Source organism: Chiloscyllium plagiosum, chromosome 3, assembly GCF_004010195.1.
Source record: "Chiloscyllium plagiosum isolate BGI_BamShark_2017 chromosome 3, ASM401019v2, whole genome shotgun sequence".
Lineage (NCBI taxonomy): Eukaryota > Metazoa > Chordata > Chondrichthyes > Orectolobiformes > Hemiscylliidae > Chiloscyllium > Chiloscyllium plagiosum.
In genome coordinates, this window is record NC_057712.1 from 58,020,430 (window position 1) to 58,044,774 (window position 24,345).

The following is a 24,345-nucleotide window of genomic DNA, read 5'->3' on the forward strand; positions in this document are numbered from 1 at the left end:
GTCTCACCGCCCCCTCGATTCACAACCTCATTCCTGATTAAGGGCTTTTGCCTGAAACATCGATTCTCCTACTCCTCAGATGCTGCCTGACCTGCTGTGCTTTTCCAGCACCACACTCGACAGTTTTCTTATCTGTCTAGTCATTTCCATGTTCTCACTCTGAAGTGTTTTAACTCTTGTCACATTATGCTATTTACGTTCAGTGATGTGCAGCTCCATGATATTGCTGCAAGGTTGTTCCAGGGCCTTGAAGCCCTCACACAACAGCCTTGAGAGATCCATGACAACATGTGCAACCTCCAGAGCAACCATGGTAGAGAATGAGAGTCTTTGAAAAACTAACTAGAGTGTCTAATTAATGACACCACAAATGACACCGAATGCAGTGTCTGTCATATTTTAATTCCCTGCCAAATATAATACATGAATTCATTTTTCGGTAAATTCACTGATAGTCCAGCATCATTTCCAAAGGATAGATCAGCCAAAACAGGAGTGATCAGTAAACTGGCATTATGGTGAAACTCAGCCCTTGCACCAAAAGCTCTAACCACATTAAAAAAATGAGTAGATTCTATATTTGGCACTGAATGCCTCCATCATTTACATGCAGACAGATTTCAAAATTAAATTTATAGGATCAACAAATGTAATGGCTAAAATAAAAATCTAGCTTAAATGGCAACCATATAACCACTATAAATTGTCGTGAAAACCCATCTGTTTAATTAACGTACATCAAGGAAGGAAATCAGCCAATCTTACCGGTTCTAGTTGATACATGACTCCAAATCCATGGTAATATAGTTGCCTCTTAGCTGTCCTCTAGACACTTAGGGATAGGCAATAAATGCTAGCCAGTAACTCTCATGTTCCGTAAATGAATCAAAAAACAGTATAAATCTACATTAACTTATATTTGTCATTAAATTTGCCAAACAGGACTAACCTACTTTAGGAACAAGGTAAAAGGGTAGGCCACTTAGCCCCTTGAGCCTGCTCCATCATTCAGTGAGATAATGGCTGATCTGATCCTAACTTCAACTCCACATTCCTGCACATCCCGATAATCTTTCACCCCCTTGACAATTAAAGATCAATACATCTCTTAAAAATATTTAAAGATGCTGCACTACTGCCTTTTGAGGAATGGACTCTTGGAGATAAATTTTTCCTAATTTCTGTGTTAAATGGATGACCCCATATTTTTAGTCAGTTCTCCCACAAGACGAAAAATCCTTTTGACTCCATCTGATCAAGTCCCCTCATGATATAATGTGCTTCAATGAATTAACTTCCAACTCTTCTAAATACTAGAGGATAATAGCTGAGTATGCCGAGCCTTTTCTCATAAGGCAATCATTCACTTCAAGTATTGATCCAGGACACCTTCTCTGAAGTATTCCAATCATATTAATATTCTTCCTTGTTAACAGTGACTAGTACAGTAAACTACAGACACAGTCACTGTATAACTAAATCATAACCTCCCTAGTCTTGCACTAATTCCTCTCACAATGAAACACAACGTTCTATTTGCTTTTCTGATTACTTACTGACCCTGCATAATAACATTCTGAGATTCATGTACTAGGACACCCATACCTTGCTGCATCTCAGAGGTCTGAAACCTCTCATCATTTAGATCATATGCTTTTTTATTCTTTCTGCCAAAGTGAATGATTTCACACTGTCTCACATTATAATCCATTTGCCAGATCTTTGACCATTCACTTAATCTATCTATATTGCTCTGTAGGCTCCTCTACACAACATCTTTGCTTACCAATTTGGTGTCATCAGAAAATTTAACCACCATACTTTTGATCCTTTCATCCAAATTATTGACATAAATTGTAATGAGTTGAATTCCTATTGCCAACTCCTGTGGTACACCACTCATGACATCCTGCTAGTCTGAAGATGACTCATTTATTCCTACTCTCTGCCAATCTTCTATCTATTCCAATATATTACTCTTTACACCATAAGCATTTCTTTTGCTCAATACCTTTGATGTGACACCTTTTCACAAGCTCCCATTATTTCTTCCTTGATACCCTGTCCTATAAAATGGCTTCTATTAGCCGGCCTATATACAATAGTCTCAAGTGACCTTTTACATTTACCATTCCTCACCTCTAATATCCTGGTTTCCATAATGTAGGTCCTCCATCTCGACTTGGCAAATATCTTCCTTTTAAAAAAGCTTCTCCTCTACCATTTCCTAACCTCTTCTCCTACTGAATACTGCATGCCCTTCAAGACTCAGGTCCCAATACAAGTCATTCTACACCCACCTAATCGGTAATGCGACTAGATCATACTTGCCCAATTTGTACTACTACCTCCTCTGCTTTGTTTGAATGCTATGTGGATTCAAATACAGTGCCATCTGTAAGTATGCCAGTGTGTATTTGTTGTATAGTAGTTTACTACCAATGATAAAACACATTGAGGACCCTAAATCCCAATTATTGATTTGTTAGCTCAAAGCCAGACCTTGGGCCTTTGAAACTGAGTAACAATCATACACAGATGCCACATCATATACTGACACAAAAATAGCTAATGAAATAAAATAGTAGTTGTGGAAAAGGTGTGGTAGATCATACAGCTGACATGCTGAACATTAACTTACTCATTCTAAAACTGCTTCTCTTTTCATCTAATCTAAAAAGGGTTCGACAGGAATAGCTTCACAAATATCTGCAAAAGGACATGTGCACAATTCTTGTGACAACTCCCAAATATGGAGCTTCAAAACTGATAGAATTACTAATATCTTTCGCCAACATCTTGAACTCGGTCTTTCAATGCAAGAACATTAAACGTTACATATTCAATTCATGACATGCAGTATTAAATAAGAAATCCCTCTTACCAGAAATCAAGTCACACATTCAGGTCAGTATAAATGACAAGTAGACTTGTTTAAAACACTGCTAGCTGTCAATTTAACTGGATTAAGTTGAGATACATTCTTCCCTAAAAAAATTCACTTCAATTACTGGACTTGCTGACGTTGGGGATTGCCTGTGGTGTTCTCTGAATGAATATTTAATGGCAGTGTTATCTACAATTAGATTTTCCAGCTACACTATTTACAGATTACATCTCAAATGTTTTCTCTACAAAAATAAACACTGAATAAATACAGTGACTATCTGCAAACAGGTCGAAAGATCTCTGTGCCATGCTTTAGGCATCACGGCATAAGTTGTGTCCAGAGGAGGTTCACTAGTTTGATCCTGGGTATGGAGGGACAGTTATGCAGAGAGTTTTAGTAGACTGTGCATGTAATCTTTTGAATTCATAAGAATGATAGACAATCTTATTGAAACATACAAGATTCTTTGGGGAGTTGAGATGATAGTTGCAGAGAGGTTGCCTCCACTTGTGGGAGAGTCCAGGACTAGAAGGCATAAACTTAGAGTAAGGGGACCGAAGTCTTCTCTAGGCATAGAAGGGATCACCATTGATTTACTGAAAATCAAGTTACTCCCTCAAGACATTTAAGACTTAAAAGAAATTCCTCCTCATCTTTCTGTAGAATCCTTTACCACAGAGGCAGTCAAGGCTATTAAGTATATTCAAGGCTGAGACTGATGAACAAGAGGATGAATGGTTATGGGAAAAGACAGGGAAGTGGAGACGAGGGTGGTCAGATCAGCCTCAGTCTTACTGAATGGTAGGGCAGACTCAATAGACTGAATAAACTTATTCTGATTCTGTGCAACACATCAAATGGTAATTTGAAACTGTGTTCTTTACTGTCATGAAAAAGGATCAATGACATTTTGAATTTAGTGATTCAACTCTGAAATGGCTAGTTAACTTACAAATTTATTTACAAGTTTGCACTTGTCAGGTAAAAGTTTATGAATCAGAATGATTACATTAATCTACAGAAAACATAAATGAATTCACTGATATTTGAGTTTGTTTTAACAATTCTTTGCTTGTTTAGTTTCGAAGGATGCTTCAATTAACGATTCAATTCATCACCACTGAATGCAAAAGAGTTTAAAATGATACAGATAAACAAACATATTTTCGAAAAAAATACCTGTGATTGGCTCAATTCCATCCACAATGCTGCTTGTAAAAATTGGAAAATAAAAGTCATGCTTCATACAACTTAATAGTTCTAGCAGCTCCTAATGTTTGACTTGGCTACTTTTTGCTAAATAAATTTTTAATTACAACTGAAAGTCGTCTGGATATTTAATTTCAGATTTCCACTCTCAATTCAAATCTCTTGCATTCATGGCATTTTCTGAAACATTTTCCAAATTCCAAATCACATGCATTGGACAGCAGTCTTCTCTAGGCATAGAAAGGGGTCACCACAGATTTTAGTGAAAATTAAATTACTCATTTAGGACAGACACCCAAAAGAATTTCTTACCTGAAGAGGTAAGAATGAGGAAAAACAAAAGTCAATTAAAAAATGAACATTTCTTAAGTCACTGACATACCATTGCTGTACATTTAAATTAATAGAAACATTTCAGATACCCCAATAACAAACTTGAAAATCTAGTTCATGTTAACTCCTTAATAATAATAATAATATCATGGCATTTTACTGAAAGTGGCAGAGAATCAAAAGTGAATTTATATTTTCAGACAATTAAAATAGTTATTCCCAAATAACATAATTGTTTCATAAAGAGGACATCAATGCTAATCTAGCCATGTAACAAGATAATGCCCAAGAGAGTGGATTACTGATAAAAGAAACAAATCCTCACTCATTTTTAAAGCCTTGCTTGCTTTTTTAAAATCATAGCGTACCTCCAGAAGTAATTTTATGTTGATCAGCACAAGACCAATTCAAGAGAGAAGTGTAATCAAGCTTGAAACCAGCAGGAAATTATTAAAATGTTCTGATATATAAAACTGTATGAAGTTGCCAGCTTCCTTTTATTTGATTGTTCCATTTGACACCCAGTTAAGTCTATGCTGAAACAGTTGTTCCATGCCAGGGCTGGATTTTGGTCAGATGGGATATTGGGGTGCAGCACAGAGATTTTAAAAAGCTCCAGATGATCTATAATAAAGCCATTATGTGTTATTGCAGTAAGCCCAGTTACCTTTCAGAATGGATTACCTATATGCTCTGAAACAGCTCTGCTTAACTAATTTTTTTTAAGAATTGAGGCCAAGATGGAATTCTTGTTTCTGATCATTATTCAATATGCCCTGCTGTAACATGGACATAAGATTGTCTTGGACTCAGCCGACCCCCTTAAGTCATGAGATGAATACTAATATACAATGCTTTCATTCAGGCATAGGAACAGAACTACATTTAACCCCCTCATGGCTGTTATATCACGTAATGAGATTGTGGCTAATTTGCGACCTAACTCCATTTGTCTTATATGTCTTAATTTCTTTGACTAGCAAAATCTATCAATCTTTTGTTTTTAAATTAAGAATTGATCTGTCTTCAATTGTGATTTGAAAAAACGAGTTGCCATGTTCCACCACTCTTTCTGTGTGGAGGCATTTCACAATTTCAGTCTCAAGTGATACCTCTAATTTTTAGGCTCTTGCCCTGAACCTAGACATTCCAACCCTTAACATCTTTAAAACTTTAATCAAATTGTCTCTCATTTTTCTAAATTCTATTGAAAGCAATCCTACTTTGTTTAATCACCTTTGTTCTTGGAATCCAGGTATCATTTCAGTAACTCTTATGTTGTGCTTCCTCAAAAGTCAATATCTGCTTCCTGAAACATGAATCCCAGAACTGAACAGTAGTTGTGTTATGGTCAGTTAACTGAGGTATTAAGGCTAACCACGTATAAGGATATGTTTGTTAACCTATGTCAATACATCCTGTACAGTGGTAAAAATTGACAAAAAGGCAAATTCAAACATTTTGGGATTAGTAATCTCTATTTCACATCAATGTATTAAAGGCATTGTAATAATGTTCTCAATCTAAAAACCCAAAATGAAATCATCATTTTAGAATGAAATCTTCCTAGAATTGGGGTGAAGGCAATTTACGATATTGCCAAAATAATTTATAGAGCAAACTTAACAAAATATGGTCTAACACTTTCTTCTTAATCAGGAATTTTGTATTTAGTAACTCAACAGTGAATAAATGTTAATTGTCAAATCAGTTAATAATTTCATTTGGTAGATTACAGTGAAAAATTTGCAACACAATCAAAGAAACTTCTCAGCAAATATCCATTAAGAACAGGAGGACTTAAACACAGGTTCCAACATTGAAGGAAAACATTTTAAAGAATGTAAAATTATATGTCTCAAACAGTTGCATAGGTAGAATGACAGGCAGTTCTCAGAGACATATGAATATCATAAAAAATATAGCATATTAAGTAGCTTTGAGTTTCCTTCAGAACCTGCTGGATTTGATCTATTTATAGAACAGCTCCTAAAACTGGAATGCAAATAAAGTGGATTCAGCTGCAAACATTCTGCAATTTCATAGAAACCATAATATCTTCTCATAGAAACAGAGAAAAAGGACTGATCTGCCATTCAAGAATCAAAACCATTCTAATTATTTAAGAAGGGTTCACTGATCGGCAGTGTGGTTGCTAGGAAATGGTGATTATTTTGTTCAAAATTTTCTCCATTGCCAAAATAATTGCTTAAGCTTAAAACGTTGAGCACTGTTACCTGGAGACTGGAACAGTTGTAGTTCATAAAAATTATACACCATGGGCTAAATTATGCTACCTGTTCTCTTATAAATTTCAAAATGTTTCTGACAAACGCTCAAGCCATTACATTGAGATAAAAGGTATTAAATTAAGCTTGTATGAAACAGAGACAGATGCATCAGGTTCAGTAAAATACCTATTTTGGCAAAGATATGCATAACTACAAAGAGGAGACAAAATATTTCACAACACCGGAACATACAGATCATACCACTGCAGAATTAACCATGATAAAGATAAACTCCCAACAATATTTTTTTTTTATATAAGGGATATATTTTGGATAGGATTATCTTTTGATCAGGGGAAAATTAATGGACTCTAGGATTCCTTACCTTGAGAAAGCATCATCAAGACCATCGTCCTCTTCCTGCAAAGAACAGCGAGAAATCTTGTTAACCTGTGCTATCATTAACTAATGTATCATAGAATTATCTGATTTATTACATAAAGATCTCACAGATCTATTTTTCCAGATGTCAGGCTGAGATTTAACAACCACTTCTTCCATTGCATGCCAAGTTGCAATATTAAACACACTCAAAAAACACCCAATACTGAAAATTGACCAACACGTTTAACTTACCAACCTGACTACCCTCATGGTGTTACTACAGGCAAATTAGCATCCTTACATTCAGAAATACTTCTGTGATGGCAACCCATGGCTTTATTTTATTTAAAAGCTTTATTGAGTTAAACTGCCTCATAGATTCAAGCCATGTCCATCAAATAAGTTCTTCAAACCAGTGTTGTCACCCAGTTTCTGGCAGATATTTCAACTTGTTATTCTTACATCCACCTCACAATTTCAATTAAATGTGCCTTCAACTTATGGAAAACACAGAAATACTAGAGATAAAAATCACACAACACCAGGTTACAGTCCAACAGGTTTATTTGGAAGCACTAGCTTTCGGACTGCTGCTCCTTCATCAGGAGACAATCACCTAATGAGGTAGCTGCGCTCTGAATGCTAGTGCTTCCAAATAAATCTGTTGGACTACAACCTGGCGTTGTGTGATTTTTAACTTTGTACACCCCAGTCCAACAGCAGCGTCCCCAAATCATACTAGAGATAGACAGTGAATAAGAATCTAGGTAAAGGAATCTTGTTTGAAAATACACTCATATTATGCAGCAGTATACAAGTCATTAAAGGTGGCAGGACAGGTAGAGAGAGCTGTCAATAATGCATCTAGCATTCTAGGCTTCATAAATAGAGATTTAGAGTACAAGAGTAAGGAGATTTTGATTAACTTACACAGGATACTGGTTGAACCTCAAATGGAACATTATTTAAGTTATGGGTGACACATTATAGGTAGAATGTGAATGCACTGGCAGCATGCAAGTTTATCAGCATGACTTCAGAGATAAGACACTTCAGCTACAAGGACAGATGGGAGAATTTTGAACTGTTTTTCTTGATGAGGAGAACCCAAAGAGAAGATGTGATAGCTGTTTGCAAAATTATGAGGGATCTGGACAGAGTGAATTGGTTGAAATTGTTCCCACTTGAGAACAACTCAAGAACCATAGTAGTGCATTTACAAAAACAAATTTTGGCTTGAAATGAAAGTGAATGCACATTCAACCAATCAGATCTCTTTTTTTTTTGAATTTGGTTGAATCAAATAAAGCAAGGCAGAAAGGGCCCGGATGATTGAAGAGGTACCAACATTACGTTCCTCAGCCATGTGAGAACAGAATCCTGCCTCTTAATGAAACATCCACATCATACCAACCAGGTAAGTACCACTCCTCATGGATGTAAGTTTGCTCGCTGAGCTGGAAGGTTTGTTTGCAGACATTTCATCCCCATACTAGGTAACATCAGTGAGCCTTGGGATGAAGCACTGGTGTTTTGGCCCACTTTTTATTTATGTGTTTAGGTTTCCTTGAGTTGGTGATGTCATTCCCTGTGGTAACATCATGTCCTGTGATGTCATTTCCTGTTCTTTTTCTCAGGGGGTGATAAATGGGATCAAAGTCAGTGTGTATGTTGATAGAGTTCCAGTTGGAGTTTCATGCCTCTAGGAATTCTTGCACGTATTTCTGTTTGGCTTATCCTGGGATGGATGTGGTATCCTTCCTCATCTGTATGCAAGAATAATATGAGAGTGGGTCATGCCTTTTTGTGGCTCGTTGATGTTCATGTATCATGGTAGCTAGTGTTTTGCCTGTTTGTCCAATGTAATGTTTGTTACAGCTCTTGCAAGGTATTTTGTAAATGACATTAGTTTTGCTTGTTATCTGTATCTTTCAAGTTCATTAGCTGCTACTTCAATGTGTTGGTGGATTTGTGGGCTACCATGATGCCAAGAAGTCTGAATAGTCTGGCAGTCATTTCCAAGATGTCTTTGATGTAGGGGAGAGTGGCTAGGGTTTCTGGACAAGTTTTGTCTGCTTGTTTGAGTTTGTGTTTAGAAATTGGTGAGTGTTCTAACCCACAAACAGAGCTGCATTAGAACAGTATTTCAACAAGCCACCACAAACTGCAGCACAGAAACACTATGCAGAGCAGAGGAAAATCACCTATACAGTGTATTCAAAAAGAATGGGTACCCAATGAACACAGTCTGCTGATTTCCCAGCAACAAACCCAAACAGGCAGACAAAACACATCCAGAAAACCTAGCCACTCTTCCCTACATCAAACACATCTCAGAAATGACTGCCAGATTACTCAGACCTCTTGGCATCATAGTAGCCCACAAACCCATCGACACACTAAAACAGCAGCTAATGAACTTGAAAGATCCTATACAGATAACGAGCAAAACTAATGTCATTTACAAAATACATTGCAAGAACTGTAACGAACACTACATTGGACAAACAGGCAGAAAACTAGCCACCAGGATACATGAACATCAATTAGCCACAAGAAGACATGACCGACTCTCACTAGTATCCTTACATACAGATGAGAAAGACACTACTTCGACTGGGACAACACATCCATTCTAGGACAAGCCAAACAGAGACACATGAAAGAATTCCTAGAAGCATGGCATTCCAACCGGAACTCTATCAACAAACACATTGACTTGGATCCTATTTACCACCCCCTGAGAAGAACAGGAAATTACATCACCAAAGTAAATTATGACACCAACCCAAGGAAACCTAAACGCATTAATAAAAATTGGGTCATACCACCAGTGCTTCATCCAGAGGCTCACCGAGGATGTTATCTAGTATGGTGATGAAACGTTTGAAAACGAACCTTCCAGCTCAGCGAGCAAACCTGCATCCAGATTCTCAAACTGAACTACAAATCTTCTGAAAACACACTATCACTCCTTATTCCACAGAAATTCTCACAGGTGTGCAGGCTATCCATTGAACAGCGCATTTAATCACAGGCTGTAATGCCTTTTGTCTCGTCTTTCAGCTCTTCCAGAATGTCCACCACCTCCACAGAGAGGCAGTTGCCTCCCCAAAATCTACCTCCTCAACTTGTGCACCCACCACCTGACTAGATACAGACACCTCAATGAGAACATTAGTATTAGAAACTGCAGGACCACAATCTGGTGACCTCCTCACTGAGACAGCTCCGCAGCTAGCCAAGGACAGACTGGCAGGGAGCAGGCACTGGCTCAGCCCCAGGCAGGAGAGAACCCAGTGGTTTTGGCAATGGCAGTAAATGGCCCTCAATGTGCAGAAGCTGAGCTGTGCAGTCAATCATGTAATCATCTGAATCAACAGAACAGTTGGTGGCTGCCAGAGAGAACCAGGTCCAAGGCTGCGCCGGATTTGCTGGAGAGGCTCAAATACCTGCACTCCATTACCCCACGAGAAAGTGAGGACTGCAGATGCTGGAGATCAGAGTCGAGAGTGTGGTGCTGGAAAAGCACAGCAGGTCAGGCAGCATCCGAGAAGCAGGAGAATTGAAGAAGGGCTTATGCCCAAAATGTTGATTCTCCTGCTCCTTGGATGCTGCCTGACCTGCTGTGTTTTTCCAGCACCAAACTCTCGACTCTGATCTCCAGCCAATAGTCCCGAGGACTGAAGGTATGGCAATAGGGAGAATGGTGAGCCTGGCATTCATTCTATTTGCATCTGGTAATGAGACCCTTGGCAAGGGCAGTCCATAAACTAGCTCCCTGGGGTCACCCAACCAAACCTCCAGGGCCAACAGGCTCAACTGCTGAGCAGACACTTTCCACCCCAGGTGCAGAACCTGGAGTATGCTAAGTCATAGCATGAGAATGAGAGGAAGAAGAAAGCATATTGAATGCGCTTTCGTGGCCTGGGTGATAATGCAATGCACATTTGATATGTTTCAATACATTGCACTGTAGGTTTGCTCACTGAGCTGGAAGGTTCATTTCCAGACGTTTTGTTACCCTACATCTTCAGTGGGCCTCAGGCAAAGCAATGCTGAAATTTCCTGCTTTCTATTTATGTGTTTGGGTTTCTTTGGGTTGTTGATGTCATTTCCTGAGGTGAAGTCACTTCCTATTCCTTTTCTCAGGGGGTGGTAGATGGGATCTAATTTGATGTGTTTGTTGATAGAGTTCCGGTTGAAATTCCATGCTTCTAGGAATTCTCGTGCGTGTCTTTGTTTTGCTTGTCCTAGGATGGATGTGTTGTCCCAGTCGACAGTTGTCCTCATCCGTATGGGAGGATACTAGTGAGAGAGGGTCATGTCTTTTTGTGGCTAGTTGGGGTTCATGTATCCTGGTGGCTAGTTTTCTGCCTGTTTGTCTAATGTAGTGTTTGATACAGTTCTTGCAAGATATTTTGTAAATGACATTAATTTTGCTCATTGTCTGCATAGGGTCTTTCAAATTCATTAGCTGCTGGTTTAGTGTGTTGGTGGGCTACCATGGTCCCAAGAGGTCTGAGTAGTCGGACAGTCATTTTCGAGATGTGTTTGATGTAGGGGAGAGTGGCTCGGGTTTCTGGATGTGTTTTGTTTGCTTGTTTGGGTTTGTTGCGGAGAAAGCGGTGGACTGTGTTCATTGGGTACCCATTCTTTTTGAATACACTGTATAGGTGATTTTCCTCTGCTCTGCGAAGTTCCTCTGTGCTGCAGCGTGTGTTGGCTCATTGAATAACGTTCTGATGCAGCTTCATTTGTGGGTATTGGGGCGATTGCTTCTGTAGTTCAATATTTGGCCTGTATGTATTGTTTTCCTGTAGACACTGGTTTGAAGTTCCCCACTGGCTGTTTGCTCTACTGTGTCACCTAGGAATGGCAGTTTGTTGTTGTTTTCCTTCTCTTTAGTTTATTTTATGCCAGGATGATGGTCTTGAAGGTTTCCTCTAACTTGTTTCATTTAGTGACGACAAAGGTATCATCCACGTAGTGGATCCAAAGTTTGGTTTGGATAGTTGGCAGAGCTGTTTGTTCAAGTCTCTGCATTACTGCCTCTGCTAAGAGCCCTGATATTAGAGATGCCATGGGTGTTCCATTGCACTATTTAGGGCTTAGACATGGTCAGGTCTGTATGTGGTCTGAATATAACCACATCAGCATGATGGCTCACTCCATGGCAACACAGAATGTAATGTGAATGAAAATATGTGGTGAGAGCATTTTGCAGCATCTGGAACCAGTGTTGCTGACATCTTTGACCCTCATCCTTACAATATCCCTATTCTTTTCCAGCCTTGGTCCAATAATGTTGATGTAAATGAGTTGATCAGCAATATCTGTGACAGAGAGACGCACATCAAACAGAGAGGCAATGCTTAGGATTGTCACATATCAGGGGCCCTGCAGGTCTGGGTCCATACAATGCATGGGTCTATGCTTAATGTGATTTCCCTTTCAAAGTGCTAACATCGCTGGATCTTGCAGATCCCTCTCAGAAGTTGAGTCACACAACTCTGAGTGAGACCCCAGCCACTTTCTTCCCGACTGAACATTTTCAAATCAAGCATGATAGAAGGTGACAGCAAGTGGTCCTTAGCCAGAGGTTTGCAGCTTCCACCTCTGTGTATCAGTGAGCCCCCAAATATCAAAAAGCCCATCATGGTAGACTTTCCTGTAAGCCCCTTAAGGCTTTGTGCCTCTCCAGGAACTCAACCAACCTCAATCAGCCTGTACCTGCTCATCTGCCCCCCACTTCCCCTGGCATATGAAGTGATCATACCAGGATTGGTCATACACTGTTCACCCAGAGTGTTCCTGATGGTGAACCAACTACTTTCCCAAATGGCCCCTTTCCCATCCTTGTTTTACTATATAGCCTTCTCACAGATACTGAAGCCATTTCAAAGGAATAGTTTGTCAAGTTTCCTACCGATGTCACTGGCTTCTTATGTACCCCAACATTTTTTCTTTAGTACCTATGGACAGACCCAATGCACTAACCATGGTCCACTGCCTTGAGCAACTGAAACTGGACAGCCCTGGATACAATGTGCCTCAGAGTCCTGTTTGTGGCTGTACAACTCCCCAGCCATGTTAGCTCACTTCCAGACAGGCAACTATGGAGCCACAGGACCCTGACTCACTTCCTGTGCTGCGGAAGCATGGACCCCTGACCTAAGACGCTGATTGGATGCATAACCAGAATCAATCCCCTGGACTGGTACTCAATGCTGTACTTGACTCACTGAGCCAGGATCCACCATGGGCTTCACTGGGGCAAGGTATGGATGATGTGAGTATGCATGCTGGCACTAAGTGAGTCCAGCTGTCCACACTCTGAGCTGGGTGCCTATCTCTATGCGCAAACTGTCCCTGCTGCAGACATTTAATGCTATTCGTAACAGGCTCTGCAAGGTAAGTCTGTAATTTTAGAATGCACTGCTGGAGTTTTAGAGAAATGATGGGTTGTGAAATGCCAGATGATAACGTCCATAGTTGCGGGGTGCATGCAACTGGTACCTGGGAATTGTGCTCTCAGATATTATTTGGTCGTACACAACATGAAGGCCATTTGAAGCAAGTGGTGAGCTGAATTCACCAGGTACATGCTCTGATTTCCATATCACATTTTCTTGCTCGTTTGGCGTGTTTGATATGATAGGAAGCTGAATATTAATCAGATGAGTTGGGCCAAAAACAAGGCAGGTAATAAGCTATAATCCCCTCTGACTTGTTAACTTGTCACTTTATCATGAGAAAAGGATGATTCTTCTTGGAAAAAAAAGAATAAAAGATGGAGAGATGGTCTCAACACAGAGATCAGTCTCGCCAGAATTCTTGTATAATTCAGCCACAAATCTCACCTTAGCCTTTATCGCTTAGGCCCCTATTAGATTCCGCTCTTTGAGTCTATAAAGAGAGACAAAATATTTGTTCAAAGTCTCAGCCACTTCCTTGCTCATTATATTTCTCGTCTATGTTTACTTATACTAACTCCATGTACACTTAGACATCTAAAAACTCAGAACTGATTGGACAGATAGAAACTCAAATGAATGGGTTACACTAGAAGTACAGGTTCACGAGTCAAAATGGTTGCTAGGTTGAAGCGAAGAACCGACAGTCGTTTCAGGAAATAATTAAACAGAAAAATCAAGACTAGAAACAGAAGAGGAACGAGATAATGTAGATGGATGGATAATATTGAGATATCAATTTAGAGAGACTTGAAGAAAGCCAAAAAAAAGCAAGATGTTGCCACTAGTCTCATCAAGATTATGACGACAAATGGATATTGCTATCAATAATTAATTGCTGACTTTTCAAATCATCCCAATGATCAAGCTTTCTGTTCTTTCCAGCGACATTGTAAATATCGTCCTTTAATTTAATACTACTCTTAATATTTCCAGAGATTTTTTTTATTCTTCAAAGGAATGTGCATTCTGGAATACACCAAACTAGTTCTTTAAATTTATATCATTGTTCACCTACAATCATACTTTAAAATCAGATTTCCTAATCTGCTTCAGCCAACTTAACCTACTTACCTCAATAATTAGCTTTGTTTAAATACAAGTCCTTAACTGCAATAATCAATTTATTTTGCACAGTAAAATAATTTTATGGAAAGGTCTTCACAAATAATTTAATTTATTTATGGTATAATATCAGCATATTGTTCAATATCTTCACAACTGGTTTTAGTGACTAAACAAACAAAGACAAGGTTAAAGACAGTATCCATATGCTTAAAATTCTCATTAAAAGTCTGAACTACAGCTGGATACATTGTACCTCAAGGTTACACTGCATGATAGAGTAGCTTCTAATCTTACTTAATTTGACATTGCCACAATGTGATTTTGATCTGATAAAGCCTCATCCTGCTTCAACCCTTTCAAATAAAGAACTGCACAGGAATCTGCAGCTTATCCAGATGACCATCTGCCTGTCTGAGACCACTGAGCACAAAATTCTGAACGTCTGTTAATCCGTTTTTTGCAGTCAGGCTGCATAAATCATTTCTAATACAAGCCATGCATCATGTTAAACAGATTGTTTCCATATAGTCAAAAAAAAAAACACCTTTGTATAATGTGATTTATATTCTGGCATCTAATCTAGTAAAGTCAACAAGAGCAGAATATAAATTAATCTATGTTATTTAAATAAGCACATTCTGAAGACAACAAATTTGTACCTACATCAAGTATACAATCTTACCACATAGAGCCCTTGTTGGTTGCAGTAACCAGCAAAATGAGTATTGGAAAGCATTTTTATCTAATATGGAGCATTTTAGCCCAAAACATTTAGGAATGAAAACCATATCAATGCTCAAGTAATGCAATGAGCTTCAAATAATATGAAAATAAAGGAAAATTTTAAAACCTACCCAAGAAAGTGCATGTAAAGGGGATCCACACGATGGACTGTTTTGCTTCACGATACCTAGATTGACATCAGTTGGAGAGATAATTGGATTCTGGACTCTGCTTACTTTGTGATCCTTTGCTGTAGTTGTATCTGAATATTATGAAATATGTAATTGAAAAATAATTTTCAATTTCAACATTAAAACATACTGTGTATTGCAACAACATAACCTATCAAGAACTGAAATTACTTCACCTTTCTCTATATGTCCTGTTGCTCCATTAAAGGCTGCAGTTTCAGGGCTTTTGCACAGCTCATGTGTCTTTTTACATTTTTCTGAAAAGACAAGTATACTGAGTTTCTACATCAATGCCCATTCAATTCTCATATTAGAAGTTATTGTATTTACCAAGAATATCCTTAATGCCCAATTATACCCCATCTCCTCAAAAAGATTTCCCAAAATGAAAGAAAAACATAATTTTGTACATGAAAAGTTGCACAATGATATTTTCCTTCACAGGTCAGATTAACATTGAGAAAGCAGCAGGTCTTTCTGCAGAACATTAATTATCAAGAAACTGAAAAAGCTTCAAATGCAACATTTCCAAATTTGCAAATGACAAAACTAGATGGAACTGAGAGTGTCATAAGGAGGCTTCAAGATGATTTAGGCTGAGTGAGTGAACAAGGATGTGGCAAATGTAGAATAATCACAGCATCATTATGGGGTGGCGATTTGGCCTATCGTACCTTCACCTTTTCTTCAAATGTGCATCATATACTGCTTTTTTTCTCCCATAACCTTGGACATTGCTTCTATTCAAAGAACTATCCAATACGTTCTTGAATGCCTCAAATTGAACCTTTCAAGAGCTTAACCACTCACCATGCTAAAAAGTCGTTTTTCCCCTTTTCACATTTGCTCCTTTTGAAAATTACTTTAAATCAATCCCCTCCTGCTTTTGTTCCTTTTACTAGTGGAAATAATTTCTTCTCATCTACTCTACCCAGATTGTGAAAATCTCTATCGGATCTCCTCATAATTGCCTTCTCTCCAATAAAAATAGTCCTAACTTCTTCAATCTACCCTCCTCTCTGATATTTCTCATCCCTGCATCCATTCTTGTAAATTGCTTCTTCACTCTTTACAATGCATTCACATCCTTCTAATAATGTGGTGCCCAGAACGGTATCTCGTATAAATTCAACATCACCTCTCTTCTCTTGAATGCATGGTTCTGGTTTGCAATCAGTTATTTTCCTGATCTTTAACTGGTTCAAATGGCTCCCAGACCCTTGGTTCTGGGCACTAGAATAATGTGAATACAAATGAAGAGACTGTAGACAGTTTGCTTACGGTATAAAAAGATAACTATAATACGAGAAATAGGTAACTCAGTAAATTTGAAGTTAATGAATACACAATAACACACTAGTATTTAAAAATATGCTATTGAAAGAAAGGGGTTACCACTATTAGACACTATTTACTGATACACAGAAAACAAAGCATGTTTAAACTTACACTCTTGACTAGTATTTCTAACATTAGGGTCCCAATTCACTGTCACCACCCGTGTCTCCTTTCCTGCTAGCTAGGTTGAAACTTTAGGATCTTGGAAATTTCCGTTTACCACTCAATCTAGTTTTGAAGTGGGCCTGGCTCTTCTGGCTTGCTGTACCCAGAGCCTGGATGAAGACTTCAGGCTGCATAGGCTTTTCAGTTTGAGTTGAGTCTGCTGATGTGGTACAGCATGTTTTGGACTTCTGGTGAGTACTCAACTTTCTTCTCTGTCCATAGGTTTTACAAGGAGGTTTTCACCTCCGGTTGTGACTAAGAACTTGCAGCTTCAGTAGATTCGGTGATTGATCAGATTTGTTGGTGTGCAGTTTGGAAGTTTATGGTCAGTCATTGAGTTTCTTGCCGTTTGCCTCAGGTTGGAAAGGCCTGTATTTGGAAGCTCTTGTTCAGATTGCTGTCTGGTGAGATCAGGGCTGGTACGTTTACTGACTGTGGGCTCCATTATCTCTGCACCAAATCTATGATTGTCATTGTGCTCTTGATGTTCTCTTCTGATATTAATTGGCTCTTTGATGGTTAGAGTATGTCTGAATAGCTTTTGATCAAGGTTGAATGCCCGTATCGCTGTAGGCCCTAGACTGTTTGTGCTGTGTCGCCCGAGGTGTAAAAGCTGTCTTGGGCTAGGGTCTGTTGGTTTCGGTCATTGCTCTTTTAGGGAGGTGGTGTAAATTGGGATTCCAGGCTGAACAATAGCCCCAGACAGCAAGCTCCATCCTGCTAGTTGTGTTGTGTATTTCCCACAGGACCTAGTCTCGCTGTTTTCTTTTCAGAAGTTTGTAAGTCCAGAGTTCTGTCTATATATTTTAATATAAGGAATCTTTGCTCAATCTTACATGTACTTTACGTTCCTATTAATAAAGCTAAGAATGCTGTACATTTCATTAATTGCTCTCTCAACCTGTCCTGCAACCTTCGGTGATCTGTGCACATGTTCAAGAGGTTTTGCTGCTCCTGCACTCACTTTAGAATGGTATCTTGAGTGAGAGTCTTACTTAAGTGGTGTTAGATTCGGAAATGTTGACACACAAAGAAACATGTATTTCATTGTACAGCAGTCACAAGCAAAAAACAAGCAGGTTCAGTAAGCAGGTAGGAAGGCAACTGTTATGTTAGCCTTTATCGCAAGAGTGTTTAAATATAGAAGCAAAGATATCTTACTTTTGTTTACAAAGTTAAAAATCACAACACCAGGTTATAGTCCAACAGGTTTATTTGGAAGCACTAGCTTCATCATGTGGCGCTCTGAAAACTAGTGCTTCCAAATAAACCTGTTGGACTATAACCTGGTGTTGTGTGATTTTTAACTTTGTACATGGCAGTCCAACACTGGCACCTATAAATCATTACTTTCATGTATTAGCATTGTGTGAAGTTTTGGTCTCCTTTCCTAGGAAAAGATACATTTGACGTAGACAGAATGCAGTGAAGCTTTCCCAGACTGATTCCTGAAATAACAGGATGTTCATATCAGGACAGATTAGGTTGAAGAGGTTTGTACTCACTGGAGTTTAAAAGACTGGGAGGGCCTCTCATTAAAACATATGTGAATGTAGGAGGCATGAATAATAAGTTTGCAGGTAACACCAAAACTGATTGAGATAATCTACTTCACTGTCCATATCACTGAGTACAATGGGACCTTGGGCCAATGGGCCGAGGAGAGGCAGATTGAGTTTATTTAAAGAAATACAAGGCATGGCATTTTGATAAGTCAAACCAGGGTCAGGAATCATGCAGTTAATATTAGCACTCTGGGGAGTGCTGCCAAACAAAGAGACCCAGGGATACAGGTGCATTGTTCTTTGAAAATGGAATTGCACATAGACAGGGTGGTGAAGGCAGCATTTGGCAGACTGGCCTTTATTGGTCATAACAGAGCAAAAGTGAGGACTGCAGATGCTGGAGATCAGAGTCTAAATTAGAATGGTGCTGGAAAAGCACAGCAGGTCAGGCAGCATCCGAGGAGCAGGAAATCGAGGTTTCCTGCTCCTCGGATGCTGCCTGACCTGCTGTGCTTTATTGGTCATAACATTGAGTCTAAGAGTTAGGATGTCGTGTTGTAACTGCACAGGACATTGGTGAGACCACTTTTAGAATACTGCATACAATTGTGGTCGACCTTTTATAGGAAGGATGTTGTTAAACTTCAGAGGGTGCAGAAAGATTTAAGAGGATGTTGTCAGAACTGGAGGGTTTGAGTTATAGGAGATACTGAATAGCCTGCAATTCCTCCCCACCCCAGGGAGTGTCAGAGGCTGAGGGGTGACCTTATAGAGGTTTCAGATCATGAGGGGCATGGAAAGGAGGCAAGGTCTTTTTTCCTAGGGCATAGATGTCTGATACTGGGGGATATGCATTTAAGCATGAGAGGGGTAAGTTCAAAAGGAGATGTGAGGGGCAAGTGTTTTTTTTTTACACAGTGATAGGAGTCTGAAATGCACTGCCAGAGTGATAGTGAAGGCAAATATGACAGGGGCATTTAAGGAACTCTTAGATAAGCACATCAACATGCAAGGAATGGAGGGATATGGAACAAAGGCAGGCAGAAGGGTTTAATTTACTTCGGTGTCATGTTCAGTACAACATGAGCCAAAGGACTCGTTCCTATGCCGCACAATTCTATGTTCAATGTATCAAGAATATAGGGAGATACTAAAATAGAGAAACAGTGCCAATCATATTGAGTGATGGAACAGGCTTGATGGGCCAAATGCTCCTATTTTCTATGTTTCTTAGAGGTCCTGCCAACGGCTCTGCTCCTGCAGCTGAAACTATATTTTCTGCGCAAAGACCCAAATTAAAATTTTGCTACTTTTCAATTTTGGGTTATAAATCAGATGCCATTTGATCAAAGCTCAAATGTTACTTTTCTCCTCCGTTAGTAATACAGCGTTTTGCTCATTGCCTTTTTTGGTGGTTCATCTACACAGTACCCATCTCCTAATTTGTCCCTTGATACAAAAAAATGTCATGTACTCAGGACTGCACATTTTTACTGAGGGCCTTCATGTGACATGATGCCCCATGATAGTTCGATCTAGAGTGCAAGACTGATTTCTTATCTCTCTCTCTTTGGCACTGTTCTGTCCAATTAAGGTATTTGCACCAAAACATGATGCAGTAGATAGACCACTTGGTGCCACTTTGAATCCTCTCTCATGATTACCAAAAGATGATATAGATGCAGTGTTACCATGAGCCCACTACTATTCACGCTCCGAGGTTACAATTGATCAGATGGATGCAGTACCATTGTGCAGTTTCATGTCACCAGTAGCAATAAAACAAGGAAACAGACAATTGGATGACAACCACAATGTTGCTTACAAAAACTACACAACTGCAGCACATTCCATTATTCCATGATTTGACCAGCAAGAGATCCGATAGAAAGCAATGCTATCACAAGTAGATCCAGAGTTGCAAACTCACTGACAAATAAAACGCACCTCAGGAATTTTAATATATATATCTGTTTAATTTAGTTATATATCAGTTTTAATTTTTAATCCACTTATTTTATTGAGAGTTTTCCAATAAAAGATAGTAGATTATAGAAATAAATAACATTGGCATAGTACCAGGAATGCTGCAAACATAGGATATATTAATCATTATAACTTGTATATTAAACTGTAATTGAATAATATTGGGCATTCACAATGTCATCCATTATTTGGCCACAGATGCCTGAAATGTCGCCAAAGATGCCTAAAGTGCCAGGAGCTAAATTACACAAAGAATCCCTTCAAAAACATTACTGATGAATAATTTAGTATGCAATTGATTTTCAGCATCAGCAGAAATTCAGAGTAAAAAAATTCAGGAAATAATTTTAGCTGAAAAGGAGCCAGTGACATTGCAAGCAGATGAGTACTGACAGAAAGGTGATGCTCAGAATCTCCTGCCAAGAAGCAGCTCTGTTAGTTATTCAGCTCTATACTTCGTGATGAAACATTCAATTATCTCCACGGCCCTCACTTCCCACCATCCACCCCAAACAAGCAGATGACTACTCCCATGCTTCCACAAATCCAGCTATGTAATTAGTATTAACAGGAATAATTTAGCAGAGTCATATTGCAATTCATTTCACTCTGAAGAAATATCTGTTTTTTTTTAAACATTGCCAGATGGCATGCCCACTGAAACTTGGATGCACCAGTAACCTCTGAATAGTTACTCAAGTTAAATTAGGTTTCACTATTAACAAATGTTCCTGTTACAAGTTATGTTATTCTTTCTTAATAACAGAATTTAATAGCATTTGGATCAGCATCCTTATCACACATTCAATTTTTCGCTCTTCTTTTACCGTAGAACTTTCTTGTTTGTGAACAATAGTTTAATTGTCTCAAAAAGAATTGACAGATTCAACAATCATCTCTGGCAGGAAATTACAAATTTGTTCCAATCTGTGCACAAGTGTACAATTTCTTATCACATCTTTAATTCTGTTGAGAGCCAGAGGTGCCCTCCCAAAGACCAAGGGAGACCACGCAAACTTTCCTTCCACTCACTTTCTCCTCCACCCACCCGTATCTGACTTACCTGAGGGCCAGCTGTGGTGAGATGGATAGTTTCAAATTTTGTGAAAAACAGGCAGATGACGTGATCAGCTAGAGAGATTAGTTTGACACTTGAAAAACAAACTTAAAATTTCCACCCAACTGTGGTGACAAACTATTGAGTTTCACCATAATATGACAGTGCTTGGATGGTAAGCTACTCTTTCTCTCGTAACCACTCAAAAAGTTGCATGTCATTTAATCAACAATTAATACAAGCTGCTACTCAGATGTATTTAACAATGTACTTTGCAAAGCTTATGCATCATGTCACATGTCTCTTGTTCATTTGCCATTATTGGTATCAGTGAATTTACCCATTTCCCACAAGGCTTGTTTGTTCACTGTGGACAGGTTTTCCTGAATCATAATTAGCTGACTCATTCTTTACAAGGGCAGCAATGATATGACGTGCAGTTTGAACACTAGCAAAGTTATCCTGTTATCCACATTGTATTTGTCCTCTTTATATCAATTGTAATGACAGGTGTAGTAAAAGGTGTTTTGAATTTCATTGTACCACCCACTACAAGAGCAAGAATTAGAACACAGAAAAATAGAATATGCATCTTTCGACTGCACGTGTACAAGGTACAATGTTGCTCGTTGTTACTGGTGGAATTTTCAATAATAGATATTTTGTCAAAATCAATTTGTACCAAACTACCTCATAAACATCCATATAATGTATAAAATTAAAACTAAAGTAATTCAAAGTGCTCAAAAGTTTGGTTCAATTATTTTTGCTCTTACCCTCTTGCGCCACTTCCCACAGATCAAATGCAATTCTGAAGGCCTGTGCAACGGTTAAGGTTACAGCTTGTGCCTGTATCAGAGAAAAACTAGTGCTTGTTAATTAAGCAGCAACAGCAGTTCAAAATTACTTGAATCTTAATAATTCAGATTTATATCAAATAAGAGGACAAGACAAGCTCTGAAACGTTTTAGTCAATAATTAGTTAATGCGCGCCATACAAGGTTCTTAGCGTCCGAGTGCAACAGGGCCTTGATCACATGGGCCAATGGGCCGAGAAGTGGCAAGTGGAGTTTAATTTAGGTAGGTGTGAGGTATTGCATTTTGGGAAGGCAAATCAGGGCAGGGCTTATACAGTTAATAATAGGACCCTAGGGAATGTTGCCAAACAAAGAGTCGTAGGGATGCAGGCGCATAGTTCCTTGAAAGTGGAGTTGAGGGTAGACAGGGTGGTGAAGGAGGAGTTTGACACACTTGCCTCCAATGGTCAGTGCACTGAGTATAGGAGTCAGGATGTCATGTTGTGGCTGAACAGGACATGGATGAGGCCACTTTTAGAATACCACATTCAATCAAGGCTTTCCTGCTATAGGAAAAACGTCGATGAACTGGAAAGGGTTCAGAAAAGATTTACAACAATGTTGCCGAGACTGGAGATTTTGAGTTACAGGATGGGGCTGAACAGGCTGGGGTTATGTTCCCTGGAGTAGTGGAGGCTGAGGGGTGACCTTATACAGGTTTATAAAATCATGACAGACATGAGTAGGGTGAACAGCCAAGGTCTTCTTCCCTTGGTAGGGGACAGCAAAACTAGAGGGCAGAGCTTTAAGGTGAGAGGGGAAAGACTTAGAAAGGACCTGAGGGGCAACCTTTTAACACCGAGGTAGAGTGTGGATAGAATGAGTTGCCAGAAGAAGTGGTGGAGGTGGATATAATAACATTTAAAAGGCATCAGGATGTGTAACTGAATAGGAAGGGTTTAAAGGGATATGGGCCAAGTGCTGGCAAATGGATCTAGATTGTATGGACAAGTAGGACTGAAGAACCTATTTCTGTGTTACATAACTCTATGACTCAAAGAGCTGATCGGATTTAGAATATCCATCAGTCTCGCCTCTTGTAACATAATGGTTCGCACTTTGGTGGTCAAACCTGAATTTAGCATTACTTGGTGAGGCAATGGGACCAGTTGGCAGCCTCTGTCATGTTTGCTACAAAGGCAGTGGGTTGAGAAACTGCATTACTTGCTAGCTTCTGGTTCCCCAGGGTCCTCTCCTCAGCCAGCTGAAGTTTTTTTTTACTTTGCCTTTTCTAAAGCCTTTTCAAATAGTCAGTTTCCAGAGATAAAAAGCTGAAAACCACTAACTCCTAGTTGTTAGCGTCCATGACTGGCATCTGCAGATCTTGCTTGCATATGCCATGCAGCAGAGATATGGACCCCAAGAGGCAATGAACTATTGGCCAATTCATTATGCAGAAGGTCTTGACAGGTATACAGCCAATTATCTGATGAACATGCTTGGGCTATGCAGGCATTGTGTTTTAGCCATGTGTGTTCACTGATCCTTTACCATGGCAACATGATGGGCAAGGCCAGCTATGACAGGACACCATCAGAATCCTTGGAGATCTGCAATAGTGTTAAATAGGTTGCATTCTGCACCAACTCTTTGGCATTCCTTGCTTCTGTTACATGCCTTCAGATCATCTACACAAGTTATCTTCTTCCATATCTGAACTGATGTAAAGCTGTTCAGCTTTGCTTGCTTGAGGTACAAAACAAATGTGTATCAAGTTCACATCACAGTTGTTCTGCGTTGTTTATAACACATTAACATTCTGTATTGTGGAACACCTTCAATGGCAAATGGACAGATTCTCGTGTCTGTAAAATGTTTGGCTTGACTATCAGCATCAGGAAGCTAGAGTCCAGGACGTTGCCATCTTTCAGCATTGCCAACGTGGATACTAGAGGTTACATCTCTAGTACATCTCTAGGTTGTACAATCCCA

General features: G+C 39.1%; 1 protein-coding gene across 4 annotated transcripts in view; it reads right to left on the minus strand.

Moving 5' to 3' along the window:
• Positions 1-24,345, minus strand: part of LOC122543767 (low density lipoprotein receptor adapter protein 1-B-like) — a 99,736-nt gene that overhangs the window by 11,636 nt on the left and 63,755 nt on the right. Inside the window, exons 5-10 of one of the 4 annotated variants that reach the window (XR_006310132.1) lie at positions 22,333-22,405; positions 15,682-15,762; positions 15,446-15,576; positions 13,911-13,956; positions 7,049-7,083; positions 4,070-4,098 (exon numbers count right to left, since the gene is read on the minus strand). Coding sequence is in view for 3 of the 4 variants with exons in the window: in XM_043682523.1 (XP_043538458.1) it covers positions 4,070-4,098; positions 7,049-7,083; positions 15,446-15,576; positions 15,682-15,762; positions 22,333-22,405 (349 nt within the window). In the remaining variant the exon portion in view is untranslated. The remainder of the gene's footprint in view (positions 1-4,069; positions 4,099-7,048; positions 7,084-13,910; positions 13,957-15,445; positions 15,577-15,681; positions 15,763-22,332; positions 22,406-24,345) is intronic. The other 3 variants (XM_043682523.1, XM_043682545.1, XM_043682530.1) reach the window with 3 other exon arrangements.